At 36.8% G+C, this 20,691-nt stretch overlaps 1 protein-coding gene across 5 annotated transcripts in view; it reads left to right on the forward strand.

The window, feature by feature from the left end:
- LOC115217328 (epidermal growth factor receptor kinase substrate 8) overlaps positions 1-20,691 on the forward strand; it is a 191,568-nt gene that overhangs the window by 107,281 nt on the left and 63,596 nt on the right. For 4 of the 5 annotated variants that reach the window (XM_036507451.1, XM_029786983.2, XM_029786984.2 and 1 more), the window contains 2 exons: positions 12,835-12,924; positions 19,427-19,554. In XM_036507451.1, coding sequence (XP_036363344.1) covers positions 12,835-12,924; positions 19,427-19,554 — 218 coding nt within the window. Of the gene's footprint in view, positions 1-4,547; positions 4,698-12,834; positions 12,925-19,426; positions 19,555-20,691 lie in introns of those variants that run through there. The other variant, XM_029786986.2, reaches the window with a different exon arrangement.

Raw genomic sequence — 20,691 nt, forward strand, 5'->3', positions numbered from 1 at the left:
CCCACTTAAAATAACCTATTTAATTTTATCAACTGTGTTCCTCCTCCTTCTTAGAGGTGATATGGAGTACACTGTCAATTCAATTATTTCATTATTAGTAACAAGTATTTTAACTGCATTTGATACCATCTAGGACTGTTAGATGTTTTGTTATTCATTAAATAATTGCAGAAGAAATATTTAATTAAATGCTAATATTAAGAGTGGCAATAAAAAAAAAAAACTGTTTTAGCTTTGGAAATGATCAATATTTGAATATTTTTTGAACTAGTATCTATCATTAGTTGTCAATGTTTGGTGGAAATCATACAACTGTTTCTGGTGTATTTTGTTTCATTTGTAACATTTGTTTCTGTACCTCATCTATCATACAGCATGTCAAATAGAGCTGGTTCTTGTACTTGATACCCAAATAAACTTGTTAAAAAATACAAAATGTGAAGGAAAATGTAATTATGTTGCTATAATAACTGAACATTTTGGATTTCTTAGCTTCAGCAGTTTCTCTGATATAGGAATGAACAAACACTTAAGTAATCAAACAAATAAATGAAAACAGTGGTGCACCACTTTTTGGTGGTTAGATTAGTTAGATGGTGTATTTGTATATGTGTGATAAAGTGGTAGCAGCTGTGCACAAGGTTTATGTATACTTGCATGCTATTTTCAATATTGGAGTAGAAGTGGCTCTGAATTGGCAGAGTTGATAGAACATCAGATAGAACACCTATTGGTGTTTGTTGTAACTCATTGCATTCCGGGTTCAAATGCTGCTGAGGTCAGCTTTCTGTTTCGTCCCATCAGAATCAACACAAAAAAGTATCAATCTAAGGTGATTGGTTGGCAGAGGATCAGGCAGAATGCCTTGCAGTATTTGTTTTGGCTCTTTGTCTTCTGAGTTCAAATCCAGCTGTGGGCTGTTTAGGCAGTAGAGTTAATACACCTTCTGGTTCAACACTACCTCTTGGTCCCTTGGGAACTTTCTGGTTTGGCTGCATTTTCCTCCCTCCTTCCCTACCATTATTATAGACTCTAAATGTCTAAATTATTATAGACATTTGGCTTCTTTCTGGATTAAACAGTAAATACAAAGCATATTTCAGCTATCAATCAAGCAAATATGCAGAAAGACAAAAAATTGTACCTAATTTGTTGATGGCTGGAAAAAAAGGGCACCTAATTTGCTGATAGTTGGATATGTGGGATGGTGATGACAAGGAGCAATGGTTATTGTCCACAACAAACATTGGCTATTTATATGTTATTTTCTCTCTCATTAAGCAACTAGTTTTGTTATTTTTATGAGACAGTAACATTGACTAAATATAAATCTATGGATATAGTCAAGAGTGAATCTATGTGATTAACACTAATTATATGCCAAGAAAGCCCTCCCTCCTCTCTCTCCTTCACCATCATATATTCACTGACTTTTTTGTAGTATGGAGGGTCAGCTTTGCTTGTTCAGGGTTAAACATAATTGTGACCTTGAATTTGTCATGACAGTTGCTATTGTTGTTGTTATTTTTGTCACTGAATTACTCTGGAAGAAAAAAAAAGCCAATATAAAGTTGTAAGACAAAATAGTTTTGTGTTGAGATTGGGTTTACTTCTACTGCTGTTGCTTGTAAGCCTAGAGGACTAACGATATGATACATTGCCACTTTTAGTTACATATTATGCAAGAGTAATGGAAGGAGTCTCAGCCAAGTATTCGTTGTTATTAATCCATTTAAGGCAAAGGGACATGTTTGTAGTCCGACTTAAATAAAATTTACCTTGGGAGGAAAAGATGGGCTGTTCATACTCGAGCTGTTTTGATCATAGAATATTGGCCTGATCAGGACTGTGTTGGTCAAAATCTAGTTGTCAACATACCCCATGGCCATCTTCAGAAGGCACAAGTGTGGCTGTGTGGTAAGAAGCTTGCTTCACAACCATGCAGTCATAGGTTCACTCAAATTGTTCAGCACCTTGAGCAAGTGTCTTCCACCATAATCCCAGGCTAATCAAAGCATTGTGAGTGGAGTTGATGGATTGAAACTGAAAGAAGTCCATCATACATATATATGTACATGCATATATATGTGTGCATGTACACACACACACTCTCTCTCTCTCTTCAAGTCTGATGGATTGTCAGATCCTCTGCCAGTTTTAATAATGAACATTTAGCTATTTGATGAACTGAAATTAAATTTATATGTCTGAATATACCATGGACATACACACTCATAGCATAATTCTCAAGCTGCACTAATGGGATATAGCATGTGATATTGCATGTGATAAGCTGAGCTTTTGAATTACAAGTAAAAATTCATCTGACAAGCTTCTTCAGGGTCTTCAACTTTCCAATTATACTTAGTCAACCTGAGGTTATTGTAAAATATGTTGCATCAAGATCTGTGCAGTGGCTGTAATTATGAGACCAGAACTGCATATATTCAATACCCCCTTTTTTGTGCTACCAGTCATCCTTCTCCTTTGAACTATTTTCTTTGCCATCCATCCCATAATTCCAACATCATCCCTTACCACCTTATTTCTGTTGAATAACCTTACTGCTGAACACCTCATATCTGCCATCAATGCATTCCCCATATATCCACCCCTAGCTTTACTATATCCATCCCTATGTGCCTCTGACCTCTATCTCTGTCATTGTGCATCTACTTTCTCCCCAAAACTTCACAACATTTCTCTTCTCATCTATCTATGGTTTTACTATACTCTTGCTCTTCAACTCACCTTTTTTCTTCTTCTTTTTGCATTACTACCTATCACTTCCTCTCTGACTCCCTCCTATTTTCCTTACTTTTCCTCAAACTGAAATTTGTCATTGTCCAAGTCTCCATCCATGTTCACCATTTACTGCATTCACTTATGCCCTCACATCTACCATCTGTTACTCTTGTGAACCTGGCCACCAAACCATCCTTGATTATTGGCCCTGTTTTCTCTTTATCCACTATTTTGTACCTTGAGAGGATATTCTGAAAACTCATCACAACCATCCTTTCTTCTTTCCTGTTGGTATAGCCATGTATCTCCTCATTAGCAAGACACCTGTCCCTGTTCATTTATCACCTCAACACCTTCTGCAATTCTGTGCCCATTCTCAGTTTAGGATCCTTGTCCTGCATGTTACTTTGTAACCTTACTAGTGCTGGTGCCATGAAAAATATACCCTGTATGCTCTGTAAAGTGGTTGGTGTCAGGAAGGGTATCCATCCATAGAAACCATGGTAAAGCAGACACAGGAATCAATGAAGCTCTCAAGTCTGTTGGATCCTATTGAACCATTCACCTGGTACTAACATTGAATATTGATGTTAAATGATGATATTACATTGAACCCGGGATCTCATGGTTGTTCAGTAAACTTCTTAACTATCTAGCTATGTTTGTGTCCAAGCTTGATGAATAAATGTATTGTGAATCTCTCATGATAAAGGGAGGACTATACTCATTGTGGTTTAATTAATTGACTTTATATTATTCCCAACCAATAAAGATTGAATAAGATGCACTCAGATGCTTTGATTAACCTGGGATTATGGTGGAAGACACTTGCCCAAAGTGCTGAACAGTTTGACTGAACCCAAGACGGCATGGTTGTGAAGCAAACTTCTTACTACACAGCCAAACTTGTGCCTTCTGAAGATGGCCATGAGGGATGTTGACTACTAGATTTTGACCAACACAGTCCTGATCAGGCCAATATCCTGTGATCAAAACAACTTCTTGCATGTCTTTGCAGAAGCATATATGTTACACAGACATATGCATACATTCACACATGCACTCAGACATATATGCCAACGTGTACACAGGTACAACAACATACTTTATCAAAGTATGTAAACAGTTTATTATGAAATAATTAAAACTGAATACAAAAGCTTATAATGACAAACATTGTCTTTGTATAATAAGAGTTGACATAAATGGTAGTTGGTTGGTTGATTTCTGCAGTTATGCTTTACATTGTATAGAGAGAAGTGGGAGTAAGAGATACTCAGAGAATTAACATAAGAACTATAAGGTGTGTTGAGAGGAAGAGTCAAATAATAGGAAGAGGACAGGTAGTAAATACCAGAATAGTTATGGGAAAAGCTAGAATAGACTATGGAACCTGGTGTGGCCCCTGGCCTTACCAGTTCCTGTTGAGCCATCCAGCAACATGCCTGCTTGGAAAACGAACATTAATTGTTGATGATGGTGATGTCTGTATTTTGTAATAATTCATGTAGTTCACACCACCATTTGTTGTGATCAACTACAGAGCCTGTCACTCCTGCAACCATGATGGTAATGACCACCACCACCATGCCCAAGAGACACCGGTTATAGTGAATATAGATCACACACATGATATTAGATATAGGTGTTTACAAAATAGGTAGGCCTTGATGGTGGTGTTTGTTTACATTCCTGATGTGCTTTCTGGTTTTCATGGCCAATGATTTGTCATTGAATGTAGCTCACCCCCACCTCTCATAATACACTCTCTCTCTCTCTCTCTCTCTCTCTCAACCACCTACCAGTTAAATATATAAAAAGTTAACACGTAAGATAGAACTGTGAAGTTCTTTATTACTTGGAATATAATCAAGCATACCTGACCTTCTAAAACGATTGGTATGGGTGTTGACTTTACTGTGCTGAAATCTTGGAAATCCTAAAGTGCTCAGGTAATGTCCTTCCTTTATAAATTCAGTGAACTTTGGCCAAAATGTTTGTACTACATTAGAAACACTTTTTAAGAAAATTTAAAACCTGTTAACTAAAACACTTTAAATATTTAGTAGTTAATCTCTTACCTATAAGCATTTATTTAACCTTTTCATTACCAACCTGGCTAAAACCGGCTCTGGCTCTGTAGTACAAATGTCCAATTTTCATAAGTTTTGAATTAAAATCTTCCACCAAACTTTTGACTCAATTAATGTTCCTAACACTAGCTTAATGATAACTAAGTTATTTTACTAAATCCTTTGTTAGATTTAAAATTAATTGAAAGAAACATGGAGCATCTCAAAATAAATACAGTAATGAAAGGGTTAAACCTATATTTTGTAATTTAGTTTAGTCAACTCGATTCATTTTTGTACCTTTGAATATTAATTTAAAGATATGAGTGACTTATACTTTAACATTATCTTGGATATCTATACTCGTTAAGTCACCTACTTCTGCCAAAATTTTACTACTGTGCATCGGCCAGGAATGTGTGATATATATGTGTGTTTATACACATGTATATGTACGTGTGTGTGTGTGTGTGTGTGTATTCATACAGTTTATATGCTTTTATGTACTGTGACGTGTGCATCTGTCTATAAATATATATGTGTGTGTTTATCGATTGTATCTACATATTGATAGAAAGGGATGAAGGTTGTTGACTGTTTAAATTTGGTGATCAGTGAACTCCTTGATATCTCCTGTTTAACTGAGAATAAATTTACTAAGGTTTTGATGACTTTTTAATTACAACTCATGGCACTGCTACATCTATTGATTTCTCAGATTATTTGGTCTCATTGTTAAACTATAAACTAATTTAGATAAGTGAATTTAGGTTGTATATTTATACGATCTCTTTGTTTCTTATTTTCCAGTTTTAAGCCACATCTAATTCTCCTCGATATTCGACTATAAGGAGTCTGTTTAAAACTTTACATGATGATGGTGTATTTTATATCATGATGTAATCTTTTTGTTGTGGAAGGATTCCAACCACCCACCAAATGACTAAAAGGTGTACTGACTCATTATAAAGTAAAGAACTATGAGCAATTGACAGTTGGTGTTGGTAGCAGTCACTGTGAGCCTTTGATACAGAGTATTGAGCCTCATGTAATAGAAATGGTAGTGCATTGTGTACATACTTTCTTCCCCACAGTTTCATTATGTTATATATTCAATACAAGGATATGAAATCTTTACAACTGCATTATATAAAAGTCTACAGAAACAGCTGTTGTAAATTTTAAACACCATTTTGTACTTAGACTGCACCAAAGATCTGCCCCTCAGTTGGATCTATGGTTTATATTGGATTTGGTACTTATATATATTTACAGTATCCTGCCAACACTTGGCGTGTTTAATATTGTTTATTTTACTGTTAGCTCTGTGTTATTGTACCTAGCCATGTTTGGTGCCCTATAAAGTTCATGAGCCTTGATTCTTAAGAATCCTTGTAACAAAATTATATATATATATATATATAATGTTATAGTAATATCTTTATATCATCATCATCATCATTTAGCTCCGTTTTTCCATGCTAGCTGGTTGGGCGGTTCACTGGGGCTGGGGAGCCCGAAGGCTGCACCAGGCCAGTCAGATCTGGCAGTGTTTCTACAGCTGGATGCCCTTCCTAACGCCAACCACTCCGAGAGTGTAGTGGGTGATTTATGTGCCACCGACACAGGTGCCAGACGAGGCTGGCGAACGGCCACGCTCGGATGGTGTTTTTATGTTGCCACCGACACAGGTGCCAGACGAGGCTGGCAGACGGCCACGCTCGGATGGTGTTTTTATGTGCCACCGACACAGGTGCAGATGAGCTGGCAGGTGCCAGACGAGGCTGGCAGACGGCCACGCTCGGATGGTGTTTTTATTGCCCACCGACACAGGTGCCAGATGAGGCTGGCGGAACGGCCACGATCGGATGGTGTTTGTTACGTCCCCAAAGCACGGAGGCCAGTCTATGCGGTACTGGCTACGGCCACGTTCGGATGATTTTCTTGTGTGCCACCGGCACTGGTACCACAAAGATACAAATTCCAATTTATGTTCATCTATTTATTTGTTTTGATTGTGATTTGATTTTCACTTGCCTCAACAGGTCTCCAAGTGTCACTTGCCTCAACAGGTCTTCACAAGTGTCACAAGAAGGAAGTATGCACAGGGGACTGTCTACGTCGCCGGGTCTTCGGATGGGTCTTTATGTGCCACCGACAAGGTGCCAGATGTGGCTGGCGAACGGCCACGACGGATGGTTTTCTTGTGTGCCACCGGTACTGGAACCACCAAGATACAAATTCCATTGATTGTTCATCTATTTTGATTGGTTTGATTTTGTATATAAACTTTATATAATCTTGTATATATACACAGAAGACCCATCAAGCCAAGTAAAATTGTAGTTGTGGCAGATACTGGTGTCACATAACTAGCACCCATGCTGGTGGCACATAAAAGCACCCATTACACTCTTGGAGCAGTTGCTGTTAAAAAGGGCATCCAGCTGTAGAAGCCATGCCAAATCAGACTGAGTCTAGTGCAGCCCCTGGTCAAACTGTTGAACCCATGCCAGCATGGACAACGAATGTTAAATGGTGATATGTAATATATATGTATTCATGTATGTATACATTTGTGTATATATTGCATGTGTGTATGCATATATATAAAATTAATGTGGACAACTGTGTGCAGTGTAAACCATATAGGCAAAATTTAATATTTCTATTTATAAATGTTTATAAGGAAAGGTTGACTGTGACTTTGAAGTTTCAGCTTGCTCACCTTCATCATACTGTCAAATTGTTTATATATATATATGTGTGTGTGTGTGTGTGTGTGTTTCTTTTTTGTCATATCATCATCATCATCATCGTTTAAAACGGACGCTAAACGATGATGATGATGATGATATGACAAAAAAGAAACACACACACACACACATATATATATATATATATATATATATATATATATATATATATATATACACACACATATATATACACACACACACATATGTGTACAGTCAGTTGTATGACTACTACTATATGAGTTAGAGCTCCATGTAGATCAGTGTTTCTCAATCATTTTTTTTTTTTACCTATCAAGCCCTTTGATTCCAATTTTACTTGGTTGGACCCTCAGCCATTTGATAAAAACTCTTCTATCTTTATAATCAAATATTATTAGAAATTGTTTAAAAAATTGTTAAAATATTTTGTGTATTGGAGATCTATAACCAGTTTGTTGTACATAAATTTTAACAACAAAATCTTATGTGGACCTCCAAGGGTCATATATATGGACCTTGGTTGATAACCACTGATGTACATTATCATTATCCAGTATTCTTTCAGTTTTGTGGTTAGTCAACCACTATATAATGTTACAGGATATGATATACAGAGCATATCACATGTGATCACATAACTGACTGGGCTATCAGATGTTGTTATGCATCATTGGTCACATATCCTTCAAATGACGTCAACCCGCTGGCTAGGCAGACAGGCCCACATTCCCCTCAGTTGAAAGGATTGGAGCAACATGAAATGAAGTGTTTTATTCAAGAACCCAACATACTGCCCAGACAGAGAATCAAACCCACCATCTAGTGATTGTGAGTGCAACAGCCTAACCATGCGGTCACATGCCACCACATACAGAGCATATGTAGAGGAAAATTAAGATAAACACCAGCATAGATATTTAGTTCCTACTTATGTATTACCATTGCAGTTGTCTGGGACTTGACATCGGGTGTTTCAAGTGTTTTTGAATGCTGAACTGTAATAGACCATCAGGGGAACACCTTATTGCATTCTGTTATAGAGATCTAATATCCATTGCAGTTTAGTATCCAAATGCATTTGGAATCCAATGCTGAATTCCAAATAACTGCAATAGAGAAACATATGTAGGAACAAAATATTTATACCCTTGTTTTTTTTTTTTAATTTTCCACTATATATATATATATAATATATATATATATATATATATATATATATATATAAATTTTGAACAAGGAGAAAGAGTGTAAATCAGGGGTTCTCAACCAGGATCCATATGGCCCTGAGGGTCCACATAAGATTTTGGGGGATCCACATAACAAAATAGTAAATCAGGGATCCACAATAGTATTTTAAGGGCCCATGAAAATTTTTTGCTATAGATGTATTTATTACAAGAAACAGCTTGGTTTCTTTCTCTAACATTTAGTATAGTTAAACCTACACAAGTTAATGTCATCATCATCATCGTTTAACATCCACTTTCCATGCTAGCATGGGTTGGACGATTTGACTGAGGTCTGGCGAACCAGATGGCTACACTAGGCTCCAATCTGATCTGGCAGAGTTTCTACAGCTTGATGGTCTTCCTAATGCCAACCACTCCGAGAGTGTAGTGGGTGCTTTTATGTGCCACCAGCACGAGGGCTAGTCAGGCGGTACTGGCAACGGCCACTCTCAAATGGTGCTTTTTATGTGCCACCTGCACAGGAACCAGTCCAGCTGCATTGGCAACGACCTCGCTCGAATGTTTTTTCTCGTGCTACCAGCACAAGTGCCAGCAAGGTGATCCAGGCAACGATCACGCTTGAATGGTGCTTTTAACGTAACATCGGCACGGAGGCCAGCTTGTTGCTCTGGCAGCGATCTCACTCGTATGGTACTCTTAACACTCCACTAGCATGGATGCCAGTCATCGAATTTGATTTTGATGTGAAAAACAAAACAGTAATATTGAAAAAACATTTTCTATAAAAATAGTTTTTTAAACATTGAATGGCTATGGGGGGTCTACCAGAATAAAATAGTAATCAAAAGGGTCCATAAAAAATGGTTGAAAATCCCTGATGTTAAAGATGCATTATTTGGACAAGGTGTGTGTTACTATAGCTCAGTTTGCAGCAAATTTCAACCATCCTCTTCAGTTTTTGTTGTCATCACTACCATTATCATCAGAACCACCATCCTGACTACCATCAGTAACAACAACAACAAGATTAGCAAATGTTGTAGCTTTTATTTGGTCTCTCATCATGCTAGATGTGGCAACCAGATCCTTCTCAAATGACATTGTACTACCTTTTAAAAATAGATGGGACATATTCAGAAGTATAGACTATGTTTAAGATGTGACGGGCGTGGATGGATGCCTTTGATCAAAGGTTTGACTTGGTATTGCTAAGCAGCAATACCACTCCCAAAATCCTGACTACCACCACAACCATCTTTACCAAAAGAAAACACCCCACCATCACCATAATCAATACCATGGCCAACACCATCAAAACTATATCCATACAACCAGCCAGAAACACTGCTAATACAACCACCACTATCACTACCACAACAACATTTACTATCATCAGTGTCACTGCTACAGCCATGATTACATCAGCTATTAACTCTGCAACCACCACCACCACTATAATCACCACCACCACCACACAACCACTGATTATTACTATAAACTGCAGAACTGTTGTCACCACCATCGGCACCATACCAATTACTACTCCCACTACCACAATCACCTCTGTCACCACCAGTAACACAGCCACCATCTCAACAATGAACATCATCACTGCCACCATCACCATCATACCAATTATCACCACCACTAATTACTACCACAACCTGCAGAGCTTACTACCTCTAACACTACAGAATAGTGACAGCAAAAACATTTACTATCATCAATACCATTGCTACTGTTAAGCGTCCCCTCCATGCCACCACTGTCTCAACAATCATAGTGACCACCACCACCACCACCACTACTACTACTACCACCACCACCACCACCCTCACCACCACCACTACTACTACTACTACCACCACCACCACTACTACTACTACCACTACCACCACCACCACATCTCCCTCCTCCTCCTCCTCTCACTATCCCTCTTGAAGAGAGTTGAAGAGGGTGGGAATGTACTATGTGTGCAATGCTGCACCGGCTTTGGAAGACTATCACTTGGCGTATAGGTACAGAAATGCATGTCTCTGCTGCACACATGTACACGCTTGCACACACACGCTTGCACACACAACACACACACACACACATTTAAACTGGCAAACATGGCTATACACACAGCTGTAAAAATGCTAACACATATCCAAATACCCATACACGCATATACTTGTTATATAAACAGATACATATATGCATGCACATGCACGTATATATGTAGGTATTGTATTTTAATTCATGCTATACTTCTGATTCACACAACAGCTACTCAGAGTTTCATATGAGGTGTGTCGGCATTCAGGCTATGTTGGAGTGAATTACTTTGATAAAGTAAAAAAAAAAAAATGAAAAAAAAAAATCACAGTAGCTGCTGAATGATTCAGTGACTCTACATTTTAAAGCAACTTTAAAGGGATTGAGTACTCTTTTTCTCATTTTCATTTCTAAATGTAAACACATCAGACAACACTCACACATACAGAAATACACACACAGATGTATATGTGTGTATATATATATATATATATATATATATATATATATATATTTTTTATAATTATGTGTATAATTCTAATTAGGGTTCAGCAAAAATTTGCTTCACCACATACTGAAATTTAGAAATGACAGTTAAAACTAACTATTTCACTACCATAAGAAAATTTTTGCTGAACCCTAATCATAATTATGCTCATAATTATAAAGTTTTTGTTTAAGTTTACTGATAATGGTTCTTTTAACATATGGAACTACTTGGAAAAATTATTAATTAATTAATTAATTTTACCCTTTATTATATATATATATATATATATATATATATATATACACACATTCTTGGTTACATAGAAATGCTTGTATACATATTTTTGCATTGTTGTATACACTAATATACATTGTAAATAGTTATATATATATATACACACACATAAGTATATATATATATGTATGTGTGTGTGTGTAATATATATCATACCTGCATCATTCTACATTTGTTTTACTATGCTTACATGTTTTGCATTGGTCTAATACAGCATCTTGATACCTATTACAGTCCTTTTTTTGTCTTGTTCAAATAGGGTTTGTCATCTTGAGATCGTTCTCCATCATGTCACCTTTAGACTTTAGGAGTTTTCCTCTTTTGCAGGTTTCTCACATTTTGATTGGTTGTTACTCGTTTACACACATGCATGCACACACACATACATGTATACACATACAAATATATAACACACAAACATGTGTATATATACTTATACACACATGATCAAAAAGTGTTTGTTCCCATCATTAAGTTAAATTGCTGTGGAAACTGGGAAATATCTAGTGTTATGGACTAGGGTTCTCTATGGAAGAGTGATCAAGAAACAGCCAATGGATGTGAAGACAAGAGGTCAAATGGAGAGTGTGTTTGGGTATGTGCATGTGTGTATGTTTATATGTGTGTGTGTGTATTATTCTCTAGCAAGGATAATATTGGTAGTGACTTCAATTCTTGTTAAAGAATAATAAATTTGTATTTTACAAAAGTATGGGATAATGTAAAATTGTTTTTATTGTAACTGAACCTAAAGACAAACAGAGATATACATGTACACACACACATATTCATGCACTTACATATACCCAAATGCATGTACTCTATGTGTGTGTGTATATATATATATATATAGCATGGAAAACGGACGTTAAATGATGATGATGATATATATATTATTCTTTTATTTGTTTCAGTGTGCAACTTCAGTCATGCTGGAGCTCCACTATATTCACACACACACACACACACGCATGTGTATATTATCTATCTATACACACACACACACACGCACACAATACATATATGCACACATTTATTTTACTCTGTATACTGATATATATGTGCATTTATATATCTGTCTACGTAACCAGACTACTTTCTTTCTCCCCCTTTGTTTTCCACATCTCTTTCTTTCTCTTCGTCTTACAGTCTATCTATTTCTCCTGTCTGATTTGCATTTCTCACCATTCTTGCTGCTATTTAACCCGCATGTGATATATATTTCCAATCAAAAACCCAAACAATCCATTTTCTTTACTCACTAGATCGGAGCTATGATGCCAGAATGTCTCCAATGGGTCAGTCAGTGTTTTTTGAAGTGGACCACTTGGCAACATTCACAGTTACTCATGAAGGTGAGTCTTTCAAATTTTCTTTAATTCCATAAATTCCTCATTTTGTCCCATGGCATTTCTGAGATAACAACCTTTTTTGTTGATTTATTTTAGTAAACAACCAGGATACTGGCTGTTCAAAACTCTTACCATTCCTCTCTTTGACCAATTTCTTCATATTCTGTTAGTCTTTGCTTGGTTTCAGTCTTTGAGCTACTTTGCTATTCTGGGAATATTCTCTTCTAGGGTTTTATTCCTTCTTCACTTGCAGTATAGTCTGCCTGATATTTAACTTAGTCTTAGTGATCTCAGAAAGAAGAATAGTGAAGAGGATTTAGTTGTCAAGGGATGTAATGAAAAAAATTGATGAGATACAGTCTGGCTCCACAAAACATTTCCTTGTTTGATGCTCTAGTGATTTTGTTCTTCCTGATAATTTTCTATGTGAGTGTGTGTATGTGTATATATTTCTGTGTATATGTATGCGCACACACACTCACACACACACACCCACACATAATGTGTGTGTGTGTATGTATATATACGTATGTTTTTGTTAGTATATGTATGTATGCATACACATGTGTATTATATATATATATATATATATATATATCTGTATGTGTGTTTATGTAAATACACATACACAGCGTCTATGTCTCTAATCTCACTTCAAGAAAAAAAACTAAACAAGCAAAGCATGATTCTGCTTTGATTCTATTAGGTTTCTAATCATCATCATTTACTTTTTCATAGTTGCATGGGTCAGATGGAATCCATTAAAATAAATTTTCTACAATCTGATGCGCTTCACCTGTTTCCAAGTGAAGTAATATTTCCCCATGGTTGAACATGGAAGTCTGGAAATGAAACGCTCCATTTGTATGACAGTGACTCTCATTTACATCTATCATGTGATATGAAAGCAAAAGACACAAAAACACTAACATCCACTTCTTTCAGTTTCTGTCTCTCACACAGATTTGGTTGGCCCAGGGTTATAACTGAAAATACTTGGCCAAGGTGCTACTCAGTAGGACTGAACTTAAAATCATGTAGCTGGAAAGCAAACCTTTTAACAGGCCACAGATGCCCTTTTCAAGAATGTGATATAGACAAATTGAAAGACCTGGTCCTTTGTGTTATTAGCATTGCTAAATGATAAATAATACTAAAAAGTTTTCCCCCCTCTCAGAATAATGGAATGGCTATTGTCTAGCTGCATCTTCTCAGTTTTACAGAAATTTCACATTCCATTCATTGGTATTTCCTTTCATATACTGTTCCATTGTATTGAATAGACAGTCCTCTACTTTCCTATTGTATTTTCTGAAACTTGTGAATGTTTCAGCTGCTGCTGTTCTTACAGCAATATTGAGAGCAGTGTATTGCAGAATTAATAAAATGCCAGATACTGTTGGAGTAACTTTATTGGAATCCTGTTTATAGGAACGTACAGAAAGGACTTGAGAGCAGACACTTTCCTCTTCAGTCAAAACCCTACTTCGCTGCCTTTTTGAGGTCTGTTTGCGAATAAAGATGAGGATAGAAGCTGCTGCTCTTCAGTAAACTTATTGGAGGTGAAAAAGGTGGACCCAAATGAAAGGACATACTCTCATCGTGCACTTGTAGGCCAGAAAATGAGAACTAGTAGAGGCTCAGGGCAAATCTAGATTTGTGGGGCTCATTGATTGACATTTCTCCAGTTATTTTGTTGTTGTTATTGCAGTTACTTTTTATATATATATCTTCATATAAACCTCCACTCTTATATATACTGTATTTTTTTGTGTTTTCCTCAACATCCTTGGGCCTTGTGGCCATAAAGATGTTGTTGTAGTCCTACTTTCTTCCTCCTCCTCCTCTGCCAAGAATTCACAATGACCTCGAACTGACAAGAGTAAACAAAAGAGACAGAGACAGGCAGAAACAAGGAAAATGTCCCTTGTATTTGAATACTATGCAAATATTCTTGAACTTGTACTCTTTTTGTGTTAGCTGACTGCACTCACTCAAGAGATGATTGATACTTTCATCTCCTTTCTTGCAGATTCTGCATTTGCTGTCCAGTCTTTAAAAGCTTTGCTATATTGGTAGATTGATGTTATTCATACCTCAAGACAGAACATATTCATATAAGATGACTGTCTATAAGCAAAGGCTCTGGTTTTAATACTTGCAATAGAGTACTAAAGGCATTCAAAGAATATGTGGCTTTATCAGATATGTCTGAACAGCTTGTTCTTGAGTGGCTGTAATTAGCACTTTGGTCTCTTGTTTCAGGTTTCCACTCATCAGCCATAGCTAGTGTTTTTTACCTCTAGCATCTTTGGTTTGTTATATGAATTTGTCATGTAATTCTATTTTTTTGTCATTTGCTAGTTCTGTTATTTTATCTTCTGTTCCTGAATTCTATTGTTTCAGTAAATTTTTGTGCATCTCTGGCTGCCAAATAGCTTTCTTTCTTCAATCTGCATAACATAACTAGTTAATCCCATTATTACAGTATTAACTGTGACTTCTGCATTTAGTAATCCCCTATCTCCTTCCTTTTTTGGTATCTGTTGGTATTACTTTTAAGGTGGTGTGCATTGTGAGCAGCGTCCTAGTTCTTCTGTCCAAGTTCTTCACCTTGACTTTTGTCCATTGTAGAAAGGAAGCAGAGTGTCTTAATGCTGGCATAGTCCTTGTATTTATTACTTTAATGATATTCCCTCCATTTAATTTTGTTTCAAGCACCTTCTGAATTCTCTTGTACTCTCTGGAAATTTTCTCTCTCATTTCTCCTTCCTATTTCTTTACTGCTCACAAGAGGCTACACACAAGGTGACAAACAAGGACAGACAAATGGATTAAGTCGATTATATCGACCCCAGTGCATAATTGGTTCTTATTTAATCAACCCCGAAAGGATGAAAGGCAAAGTCGACTTCGGCAGAATTTGAACTCAGTACGTAGCGGCAGACGAAATACTGCTAAGCACTTTGCCTGGCATGATAATGTTTCTGTCAGCTCGCCGCCTTTCTCCTTCTCATTCTCTTTCCATTATCCCTAAGTATTTGTATCTGCCACTATTCCACAGCAATCTCATGATATTGTCTTGAGGTAATTTTATACCATCAAAGTTTGTCTTCTAGACTAGGGATCACCAAACTTTTTCCCAGTGCACACATATCTAAATCTCACAAACTAAACAGCATAAAAGGTTAGTGAGATTTGTGAAAATGGTGTTTAACTTTCAAGATATCATCAATATTTGCTTTGGAATTGCTACATCCAACCAAGAGAATTGCTTTCAAATGATCATTAGTCAACCTCGTTTGATGTGCTGACTTCACATACTTCGGTTTTGAAAATGTTTACTCACAGACATAAGTTGTTCCAAACACTGATGTCATACCAGAGGCAAATGAACTCTCATTGCAGGTACTTACATAAAAGATGAACTGTTCTAGACTATCTTCATAATTAGCACTATTTTTATTTATCCCAGACTGCATTCCAATATCCTTGCTGAATACTCTTACTGTTTGGATTAGAGAATCCAGGTCTTTTTCACTTTTTGTAGATAGTTTACAGTCATCCATATAAAGCAAGTGTTTTATTTTCACCTTGGTTTTGGTAAATTCATAGTCAGTCCTGGAGTTTTTCAGTTTACATGTCAGGGGGAATAACACAATGATGAAGAGTAATGTAGAGAGATTCTCAAGAAGGTTCACACACGAATTTTCAAGTTTCCTAATGACTCATTTGTAAATGTAAGTTCTAATTTCCACATTCTCATTTCTTTCTCTAAAAAGCTCTTTATCTTCTCATTGACTCAGTGCATCTTCAGGCACTCCAAGAGCTATCAGTATGGAACATTGTTGTAAACCTTCCTGTAATCTATTCAGCCAACAGCTAAATTCTTCTTTCTTACTAGTGCCTCACAATATATTATTACTATGTAATGTTTTGGTTTTGCTTTAATCTATATGAGTTGCAACCAAATCTCAACCAGAGACATCATGGGACAACAAGGTTTTGCATCTAAAGATGCTAACGGCCTCATGCAAATGAAAATACTGATTTCTGTTGGAGAAAAAAAAAAAGAACTGCAGAGTAAGATTGTATTCACTTAGAGAGGAATTTACATGAAATATGTGAGGTACCCATAAATAGGATCTTTTGTAATTTGCTCATTATTATTATTGAGTGAGGGAGCAGTGCATGCCATCAAAGTGACACTGGGGTAAAATATATGAAGCCCAGTATACCCATCATGACTACCCGTCTGATAAGGGTACACATTATTGAATGAGAGGGTAGTGCATGCCATCAAAGTGACATTGAGGTAAAATATATGAAGCCCAGTATACCCTTATCCATTTGATAAGGATATACCAAGCTCCGGCATCACAACTATATATGTGTGACATGGTGATTTCATATCAAGATAAAACGCACATGATCTTGCAAGTGGGGTCCAGTTAGAATTTTCTTCAGGTTGAGTAGCCTAACCCACTCAAAAAGCCCCTGAATAAGGGGTGTTTAAGGATGTTGACTGAAACACCCATGTTTCTAGAGGTGAATTATTTAAACCCCAAAGAATTCCTCTCAACACATGGCAATGATGCTCCCTCACTACTTCTGCACATGATCAGAGATGCACATGTCGTCAGCCACCAAGGGACATGTTCAACTGGTTAAGGTCAAGCAACAGATAAGCAAATCTGTGGTATATAGCAGAATATTTGCTGTAGTCCATCTTTCATACCAAGACATTATTATTTATTATTATTATTGTTATGCCAGTGAACTAGCAGAATCGTTAATGCTTCAGAGAAAATGCATAATGGTATTTCTTCAGATTCTTTACACTCTGAGTTTAAATTCTGTCATGGTCAGCTTTGCTTTTTATATCCCTTGTTTATTGTATTATCATTATTACTATTCTGGGACACTTCACTCCATTCTGTACTGTCAGTCATGGTCTACACTCTCCCAGCTCCCTCACCCCAAATCATATCATTGATCACCCCTTCATCCTGTTCACTATTTAATACTTTAAACTCTTGACCCTACCCAATCTCTACAGTCACCTAGTCTTCCCTATCTTTCTTCCAATGTGTATTTATAAGCAGCTGGCCTTTGGCCATTGTTCTTCATTCATTATATTTGCCACCTCAATCCTTCCCCATCCCTCACTCACTCTCCCCATGCACACTTGCAACTTCTCCCCACCCACACTTCCTGCTCTTCTGTCACTACTTTTATTCACCTTCTTGTATCTCCAAGATCTACCCTGGCACTTCATTGGCACTATTTTATCTTACTTTCTACCCCCCCCCTTCAGTTGCCTTCCCAGTTACCCTTACTCTTCTGTAATGTAAGTAGCCAGCTAACTCCACTACAGTAACATCTCTTAGTATAAAGCTACTTACCTGTTTGCTGTATCCCTTCTCAAATAAAGGGGATTTTAGTCCTGTATACTGCAGGACACCTTCAGTGGTGCTAGTGCTCTTTACTCTTTACGTGTTTCAGTCATTTGACTGTGGCCTTGCTGGAGCACCGCCTTTTAGTCGAGCAAATCGACCCCAGGACTTATTCTTTGTAAGCCTAGTACTTATTCTATCAGTCTCTTTTGCTGAACCACTAAGTTACAGGGACATAAACACACCAGCATCAGATGTCAAGTGATGTTGGGGAGCGGGGAACAAACACAGACACACAAACATATACACACACATACATACATATATATATATATATATATATATATATATACACATATATATATATACACGACGGGCTTCTTTCAGTTTCTGTCTACCAAATCCACTCACAAGGCTTTGGTCTGCCCTAGGCTATAGTAGAAGACACTTACCCAAGGTGCCACACAGTGGGACTGAACCCGGAACCATGTGGTTGGTAAGCAAGCTACTTACCACACAGCCACTCCTACGCCTATCCACACAGCCATACCATGACAAAAAGTACACAGTATACTGTAAAATGCTTGACATATAGAAGGACATTCAGCTGTTGAAACAGTGCCAGAACACTTTGGAGTATGATGCAGACTTTGGACTGTTTTGAGTTAAAATCTCATCTGCTCTTACAAGTAAAAGATTGAGTCTTTTGAGACCTGGTGGTGGTGGTGTGGGGGAATGGTTGATAGGCTTAGAAAGCTCTTAAGCAAGCATCCAAGTGTTCCAGGTGACCAAGGTCAATGCCAGTTTATCAGCTGGCAAGCAAAAATAATGGGGGTCTCATGTTTGGTTCCCCCAACAAATGTATGAATGTATATGTGTGTATCTGTATCCAAGTTTGTGCTTATGTTTACTGATTTAAACCAATGTGTCACATTGCATCACTTTGTCTTGTAACTTAGCTGTTTCATAAATAGAAATCAATGAGATTTAGTACTAAACTGAAATAAGTACTTGTATCAGAATTATCCATTAAAACCTTTGGAGGTGTCCTGGCATGTTTCTTTGAATCTAATTGTTTTTTCTCTTTTGTTTTTGTTGCTTATTTACAGAAACGCATAATCCTGAAGCTGGTGTTGCAAAGTTGTCTACAATGGCAAACACAAGTGGAATATGGACAATGAAATGCACACTAGCTATAGAAAGAAACCATTTAATAATTAAGGAAAAAGGCACTGAAGTAAGTACGGAAGATTAAAACTCATTCCCTTTACTGAAAATTTCTTTTATAATCTATTTAGGCATCTTCACAGAATTGGTTTTCCACTATTTTCATGACAGATTTTCTTTAACAGTTTTGTATCTTAATATGAAATCATATAAAGGCAGTGAGCTTGCAGAATTGTTAGCATGCCATGTGAAATGCTTAGCAGCACTTTGTTTTGACATTCTCAGTTCAAATACCACTGAGATCAACTTTGCCTTTCATCCTTTCGGGGGTGATAAAATAAGTACTACTTCCACCAACTAATTTACAATTGTTTTTCCAGTTATATTACTGACATTGTTCGGTCTATGACCATTCTTACTACTGGCATTTTAATGATCTATGACCTGTCTTATTACTGGCATTGTATGATCTATGACCAATCTTGTTATTGGTATTGCAATATCTACGACCAATCCTGTGATTAGCATTGCAATATTTATTGCCAATGCTATTATTGGCTTTGCAATATCCAGGGTTATTTCTGTTACTTATATTGTAGTACCTCTAGCCATGCCATATCCATGGTCAGTCCTGTTGCTGTTATTGTAGTATCAATGGTTGATCTAATTAATCCCAGTATTTTTACTAGTAGGATATTCTAAGATAATTGATCAGTCAATGTGTAACATCCGTGTTGACTGTGTCCATATCCAATACCCTTCTGCGGCAACTGGCCAAATACAATGTACTTCTTTCCTGTTGGTCTTCCTCAGGTCAACCCTGGTTGAGCAGACTCCTGATCAAAAATATCACGTCTATGTATGTCTGTGATCTCATTCTCCAATATGTACTGTCTTATTAATGATGGTAGGGTGTGATTTGCAGATGATTTGGCTGCTATTTCTAGTAGGCAGAGGCTTTCTCATTGGCTCCTGTTCATGTAGTTTTGAATAGGTGCACTGAGGAGGTATTGCTTACCATTATTTATTGTTATGAAAACTGAATAATCAAATATCGTTGTAAGAATTGGTGGATACTTATGGTTTGGTCAAACACCAAGTAGTTAATTCAATTTATCTCTCTTTTAAGAGTTTTAAACTAATTAAATTGATTGACTGTTACATTCTAATTTATTAATTAGAATAATTTTAATATTATGGATCTTGA

Source organism: Octopus sinensis, linkage group LG11 (genome assembly GCF_006345805.1).
Source record: "Octopus sinensis linkage group LG11, ASM634580v1, whole genome shotgun sequence".
Lineage (NCBI taxonomy): Eukaryota > Metazoa > Mollusca > Cephalopoda > Octopoda > Octopodidae > Octopus > Octopus sinensis.